Here is a 7,669-nt window from a genome sequence, read left to right on the forward strand (position 1 = left end):
ACACTGGTGCAAACAAAACACACACATTCATGAGTCTGCAACAGCTGGAGTGGGTCTGGGACAGTTTTTCCTCTCTCTAAGGTAAATTTTTGAAGATTATGTCAGTGCTCAAAGGGCTGCAAAAACAGTGCTTACTAGGAATTAGCTCCAGTGCATTAGCAGTGCTGTTCCTTTGATTGTGATTTCCCTTGCCTTAAGGGAAGGGTAGAAAATTGTCAAGGAAGTCCTACTTTTTATGATTTAGCCTTGTTATGATTAGCCTTTTTTTTAAAGCTAGGATTTATCCTTTTTATGATTGTTTTGTAGCTCTTTGAAACATTAAAATTATGTGTTTTGTAGAATTTTGTTTCGCAGAGAAGCCCCAAAGAATTCAATAAACACAGTTAATTCACATAGAGCATGTAACTCAACAGTTGGAGCTAAGTAGGATGAACTTAGGATGACTGCTCTGAAGTTTTCTACCCTGTGCAATTTATCCATCAGTAAGGGGAGAGCAGTTTATTTCTGACTTGCTTTTTAACATCATTTTGCAGCATTTAAAAAAATTAGGACTTGAGCCAGAGCCTGGTGGACATCTTTGCACTAACTTCCCTGGGCTGTTGGTCAGCCTCTAGCAATCTGTGAAGCCAGATCCAAGCAGCCTGTGTTATGCCTGTTGCTTGCAGATTGGTTCCTGACAGCAATGAAGGAACAAGTTTGGCTAAACCCAAAAGGTGATGGAGCCACTTTTCAGAGCACATAATAAATGTGAGACCTCTCACTCTGCACTTACCAGAGAGCATCCTGTATCTTCTATGCGACGCAGGAACTGCAGCACTGCTTTGGGAAGCTGGGACAGGAAGACAACACCAGCTCCAACCAGCCCCACCATGTCCAGCACCTGGTGTCAGAGGGGCTGCGGGCAGAGGAGGTGGTGTGCGGGTCCTGGACAACCTACATCTGTGTGATGGAGCCCCAAGGCCACCACAGACCCACACACACAACAGCTGCACCCACAGAGGAAGACGGAGAAAACCCCTCCCCTGCCCCTGTCACCTTGTCCGGCTCAGCCCGTGGAGCCAGGGCCAGTCACACCCCCAGGCAGGATGGGGCCAGGCTGAGGCTGTGCTGGTGTCCAGCCCCACAGGCTAGAGGCACCTGGGGATGGTCTGACCATGGTTATTATTAGATATATTTTTCCATAACAGTGGTGCTTCATTTTGGGTATGGAGAAGGGGCCCAGCTTCCCCACCTCCCCCGCAGGCCCTGCCTGCCCCCCCCCACCACAACCCCAGACAGACACACAGCAGGGACTATGTACAACATATATTGTTCTCATAAACAACTTATGTACAGATACAGAGATACGGATATAGAGAGAACAGACCTGCAGAATAAATAGCAGCAGCAGGGGTAGTGTTACCAACGTGCAATCCTGTCAGGCTCAGGGCCAGGCCCCAGCCAGATTCATTAAACAAGGTGCAAAGGGGGAGCCTGCCCAGGGCCTGAACAAGGGGCAGCAGGGGGAAGTGCTGGAGGCCATGGAGCAGGGCCAGGGGGTAGGACGAGCTGCCTGGCCCACCACAGCTAGGAGCCAGATCAGCAAGATGTGCTCAGGGAGCAGTGGCTGCTGGCTCTGCCCCTCCCAGGCTCAGAGCTGGGCAGGGGGAGCAGTGGGGTTCCAGGCATAGGGGACGAGCTGGGCAGGGGTGCAGAGCCACCCCACTGCCCCTGAGGAGAGGTGACACCCCCAGCACTGCACCCAGCCTACACCCCAGGGTGAGTCCATGGATCTGCAGCTGAAGCTGCTGGACAACAGCTACAAAGATGGGGGGGCGGGGGGAAAAGGGGGAGCCCTTGACAAAGGCCCCATCCCTACACTCTGCCCCGGTGGTGTCTCCCCAGACCACCCCCCAAACCTGAGCCCCAGGAGCAGGGCAGCAGAAGGCAGCCCCAGGGCTGTGCTCCCATCCCTAACACAACCCAAACCCCTTTATTCACAAAAAAGTGTTTAAAATCAACTGATCAAACCCTGCAGCGACGGCGGCCTTGGGAGCGACGGGACCTGCCCAACAACAATGGGCTGTGGCTACAGGGACAGGCTGGGCAGGCAGCACCTCAGCAGAGGGTCGGGGCCGTGGTGGTGGAGTTCAGGATGCGGGAGCTGCTCTCAGACCTGGAAGCCTTTGAAAGTTCGCGCTGTGGAAGGAAGCAGCAGGAGATGAGATGAGGGAGCTCCAGGCCAGGTGGTTCCTGCACCACTGGTTGGGCTCCCACCCCAGGAGAGGACAGGAAAGTGATGGCAGGAGTAGCTGAGAGAACTCAGAGCCCTCAGAGGCAGGGAAACCTGTTGCCCAAAGAGTCCCGGACTGGGGGCTGCATCCCTCCCTCCTGCAGCAGAGCCTGGGATGCCCCGTGGGATCCATGGGCTGCCACAGAGCTGCCCTGGGTGAGGGCAAGTGGGAGGACAGAGAGCCATGTCCATGCTGGGAGAAGGGAGCCCATCCCGTCCCAAACCTCACCCCCCTGCCCTGAGGCTGTGGGACAGGTATTTGCACCCCACAAGGGATGCTTTTGGGTGCCAGATTGGAAGGGCAGAGGGTGGAGGATGGACCTCCAGCAGCCTGAGTGAGCCGGTCCCATCCCACAGCACAACTCCCCATCCACCACTCACCCCAGGGAAAATAGAAGGGGGCTGGGGTGCCTTCAAAGGCTGAGGAGGGACAGCAAGCAGCATGTGTGTCTGCATGGGCAGGGGGACAAGGCTTCCCCTCGGGGGGCCCCACAACACACCACAACAAGCAACTGGGAGTGGGGGGGCAGGGCTGAGGGGCAGGGCACAGACCCACCTTGGGAGCCGGGCTGCACAGGGGTGGCCAGGCCATGTAGGGCTTTGGCCCTGCACAGGGTTGGGGGCTGCATGTCAGGGCCCAGGGGGACATGGCTGTGTGGGGCCTGAGCCCACCCATCCGGTGCTGTGGGCGCTGGCAGGAGCAGCCCCTCTGTGGGGGGATGTGGGGAATGCAGAGCTGCACCCCGGGGGTCCATGGGAGGGGGACACAGCCCCTGCACTGCCCAGCAAGGGGGGTGGGTTTATAAGAGGTGAATTACCGCAAACTCTGAATAGGTGCTGGCAACAGAATTAATGCTGTGGTTACGCTGGGCAGGGGCTGTGGGGGTGCACCCACCGCTCAGGGGGGTTCCTTTCAGCTGGGGCACGTTCTCCTTGTTCCGCTCCCTGGGTGTGGGACGGGAGGGCTTCAGCGCCGCGCGGCTGGGGGTGCGAGCCTGGCCAAACTGCGGGGGGAAGCAGGGGTTAGAGGGGCACAGGAACACCCTAGAGCCAGGAGAGCTGCGCTGCCCCCGCTCTATGGGGCCAAACCCTGCTGCTTGGGGCTCAGCGAAGACCCCAGCCTCACACCACAGCCCATCTGAGCTGCAGGTGCAGCAGAGGAACAGAGTACACTACAAATCTGGGCTGGAGAAAGATCTGAACAATGCTGTGACCCTACTGCTCCTCCTCCTCCCCAGCCAGACCCTCAGTTCCCTGCTCCAGTGCCCCAAATCCCCACTCAAGCCCCCCAGTTCCCCCCAGGCTCGTGTCAGTGCCACAAGGCAGGCTGCAGCCACACCAGAGCGTGGCCCAGAGCTCGCCCACCTCCACCCCAGCCCAGCAAAGCTCCTCACTCACCTTCCCTCCAGAAGGCGGCAGGCGAGACGTCGGGGACTGGTAGATGGTTCTCCCGAACACCGAGCGAACGGTGCTGTTTGGGGTGGCGCTGGAGAGGGAGGTGCAGTTGAGCTGGGGGGAAACCAGAGCAGGTGTCACAGGGGGATGAGCTGGCAGCTGCAGCCTCTACTGCCTCTGTGACCAGGAACAGGCTCAGGGAGCGCAGAGGTGCCTGCAGCCTGGGCACTGTCCCGGCTTCCAGGACGCTGCTGCAGCCCCCAATCCTCCCCACACCTCCCCATGGGGCTGAGAGTGGCACAAGGCAGGGCAGGCCAGGGCTCCTGCCCCACGGCAGCCCCACAGGGCCCCAGCACACCCACGTGTGGACATTTTACCTTCCTTACTTTACTGGGCCTGTGTGAGCCAACCACCCGCCGCTTGCTGGGCGTGCGGGGAGAACTGCCATACAGCATCTCCGTCTCGATCTGCTGAATCTTCTTCAGGTGCTGCAAGAGATCAGCGCTGAAACCAGGGCTGAGGAGCAGCACCCAGCCCCAGCAGAGCCAGGGGACAAAGCCCCAGGAGCAGCTCAGCTTCACACTCACCCGCTCCTGTTTCTCCTTCTCCTTCTCCAGGTGGTACAGCTGCCACTGCTCCCCCACGTACTCCATGAACCGCTGCCCCTTGACCAGGAAAGCTCCTTCGTGCTCCTGCTCCCAGGCCTGGATGCTGCTCTCCAGCTCCTCCTGCAGCTGGGAAGAACACGAGGAGTCAGCGGGCTGCCCTGGGTGACATGGGGGCTGTGCTGCTCCCTCTCAGCCCCACACACACACCCCGAGGGACAAGTGCTGCTCCCCTACCTTGGAAAGTGTCTTCTGCAGCTTCACTCGCTGCTTCTCCTCCTTCAGCAGGTTCCCACCGCGGTTGGCAAAGCGACTGGGGTCAGATGATTTCCTCTAACACAGAAGGGAAATCAGGAGAGACCCCAGAGATCCCCAGGACTGAGACCCTGGAGGAAGCCATCCCTCCTGCACAGCTCCATTGAAACCACACCAGTTGTCCAGATGCGGCACCCCAGCCCCTCACTATCCCCCCAGTGATTCCCCCCCATCCTTCCCAACAGGAGGCTGCGACAGGGAGCAAAGGCAGCTCCCTGACCCTGGTGGAGCCAGGCAGAGCACATTCCTGCCCAGACAGTACCTCCAGCTCCAGGAACAGCTGCCAGTTCTCCTCCCACTTATGGACAGCCCTGAACAGTTCTTCGTGCATTTTGTAGTGGCTCTTCATCCTCCCCACCTCAGCCTCGTGAAGCTCAAGCAGGGTCTCTGTGTAATCCTCTGGAGGGAACACAGCATCACATTCAGGAGCCAACCGGGACCCTTCCTCAACATCTCTGCAAGCCACAGGCAGCCCCTGAGCCAGCACCCACCATCATTATAGGGACTGAAGCCTTCCCTCTGCTCCTGAGTATAGAAGCACTTGTCCCAGTACTGGGCCAGCTCTGCCCGGATCGCCTGAATCACAGACTTGATGTTCTGAAGCTTCTGCTCCTCCAGACGATCCACTTCCAGCTGCAGCTGCAGGCCAGAACACACAGAAGGCAGCGTGAGGAGGAGAGAATGGGTGAGGACTTATCTTCTGCTTCCCATGACATGGCAGCTGCCAGCACCAGCTCCCAGCCCCTTCGCTCTGGCTGAGCAAAGAGGGCTGCAGATCCCAGAGCTGCTGCCCCCCATCCCTCCCTCTCCAGGGGCACAGGAGGGGCCTTACAGCTTTCCTGGTTTTGGCTCTGCACCCAGCCACGTGCACTGCAGAACAGGCTCTGTCTTCCTCAGGAACCTGCAGCCTTTCCCAGAGCGCAGTGATCCTGCAGCGCAGCTCTGCGCACACGGCCTCGTTCAGGGACCGACGCGCTTCCAGCTGCCAGGGGGGAGCACAGCGTCAGCGCGGCCGGGACACGCAGGGCACGAGCAGGCTGCCTGCTCCACCAAACTCGCATACACATCCCCCCAGACCGCCTTGCACAGCTCCTGGAAGGGCCTTTGGACACTCAGGCGTGCTGGAACCAGGCAGTCACCCATCACATCGTGATGCCTGCGGCTGCCGGGCTGCACCGACAGTCTCCACAGACAGTAATTGATGGCACTGCCCTGGCGTGCTGGCTCACCTGCTGCAGCAGGCTGTGGAGGGCAGCGATGTTCTCTTTGGACAAGCAGAAGGCTTCTTCTTCCTCACACACCACCTCCTGCTCAAAGCTGGTATCTGGAGTGTGGTCCAGCTCCTCCATGAGGAGGATGATCTGCCGCTTGGTGTTGACAAACTCCTTCTGCCTTTGCTCCTGGAGGGAACAAGCAGGATTAGACACCAGTGAGACCCTTGCCCACCACCCTCCCTGAGCTCCTCACCCCTCCGCTCACCTTCTCAGCTGTCAGGGAGGCCAAGTGGCACCTGTAGCAATCCAAGTCCTCCAGGCTGGGCACGGCATCACTGTCGATGCAGAAAGGGGTCGTGCAGAGGATGTCGCACAACTCCCGGTCCTGCTCTTGCAGGGTTTTCAGCTCCTGCCTCCTGTCCTTCTTCTGTTTCAGCAGCACTTCCACGTGAGTCCGCAAGTTCTTCTCCATTTGCAGAATAGTTGTTTCTTCCACTGTCTGGAAGAGCCCAGAAATCAGCTCTCCTCTCCCCAGGTCTCACTGACCCAACTTCACAACTACAGACCTGGGACAGGAGCCCTGGTGCTGTGAGAGGTGCTGCCCAGCACGGTGCAAACGCAGTGGAAAGGCACCCAGCCTCCTCAGTCAACTCCCAGTGCCCAACCCAGAGCAACCACAGAGATACTGGCTCTACCAGGTGTCCCAAAAGGGGTTCTGAGCAGGCTCTGGCCTCACCACAGCCAAGGCACCTGCCCAGAGGCTGTTATCACTGGGATCCTGGGGATGAGAAGCGATCCGTTACCTCGAAGGGCTCCAGCTGGAGCTCCTTGCAGAGGGTGTCCAGCTCCTTCCTGCACAAGGCAATGCTCTTCAGGAGACGCTGCTTCAGGTTCTCCTCCTCTGCCACCATCATGTCCAGGAGGGTCTGCGGTGGGAGGAGGGGGATGGAGGGTGAGAGGGGAACACAGGGATCACCCATTGCACCGCGGCCAGAGGAGCAGCCAGGCCGGCGCCCAGGAAAGGCTGGGGAAGGGGCAGGCACCCAGCGGCGCCCCTGGGTGCTCCCGACCCGGGCCCGGACCTCCGGGGCTCCTGCTAGCCCTGCCCCGGCTCTCCGTGCAGCCGCCTCCGGGGCCGCGCCGGGCCCTCACCTCGATGTGCTTCTTGACAGTGCAGGTGCGCTCCAGGCGCTGCTCCTCGGGGATCCCGATCTCCTCCCAGATGTCGCGCAGTGTCGCCATGGCGCGGTTCAGGCACGACACGGCCTCGGTCGCCACCACCTCGCTGAGGGCACCGGGGGCAGACGGACGTCAGCAGCCGCCAACCTGGGGCCGCCCAGGCGCCACAGCCCGTGTCCCGACACGGGCACCCCGCAGCCCGGCCCCCACCGCTGCCGGCGTCCCGACAGGGTCACCCCGCAGCCCCTGTCCCCGGCTCCCACCGGTCCCGCCCAACAGCCCGTAGCCTGGTCCCGTCACCCCCGTACCGGGCCGGTCACCCCGCCGCCCGCGTCACGGCCCCGCCCCACAGCCGGTGTCCCGGGCCGGTCACTCCGCAGCCCCATATCGGCCCCGCCGCACCGGCCCCGGCCCTGGCCCCGCAGCCCTAGCCCTGGCCCTGGCCCTGGCCCCGCAGCCCTGGCCCCGGCCCCGGCCCCGCAGCCCCGGCCCCGCAGCCCTGGCCCCGGCCCCGCAGCCCTGGCCCCGCAGCCCTGGCCCCGGCCCCGCAGCCCTGGCCCCGGCCCCGCAGCCCTGGCCCCGGCCCCGGCCCTGGCCCCGGCCCCGCAGCCCTGGCCCCGGCCCCGCAACCCTGGCCCCGGCCCCGCAGCCCTGGCCCCGGCCCCGCAGCCCTGGCCCCGGCCCCGCAG

At 61.3% G+C, this 7,669-nt stretch overlaps 1 protein-coding gene across 1 annotated transcript; it reads right to left on the reverse strand.

Annotated features, from left to right (window-relative positions):
- Positions 1-2,097: 2,097 nt before the first annotated feature.
- LOC311194985 (protein regulator of cytokinesis 1-like) lies at positions 2,098-7,366 on the reverse strand (the record flags this gene model as incomplete). Its single annotated transcript, XM_084268250.1, has 14 exons — positions 2,098-2,178; positions 3,091-3,276; positions 3,671-3,781; positions 4,045-4,155; positions 4,255-4,401; positions 4,510-4,605; positions 4,850-4,986; positions 5,079-5,226; positions 5,420-5,569; positions 5,817-5,987; positions 6,067-6,300; positions 6,605-6,727; positions 6,954-7,086; positions 7,281-7,366. 14 exons carry the CDS (start codon positions 7,364-7,366, stop codon positions 2,098-2,100), a joined length of 1,914 nt encoding a protein of 637 aa, XP_084124376.1.
- Between the last annotated feature and the right edge of the window lie 303 nt (positions 7,367-7,669).

The sequence above is a fragment of the Gallinula chloropus genome (genome assembly GCF_964237585.1).
Source record: "Gallinula chloropus genome assembly, chromosome: 9".
Lineage (NCBI taxonomy): Eukaryota > Metazoa > Chordata > Aves > Gruiformes > Rallidae > Gallinula > Gallinula chloropus.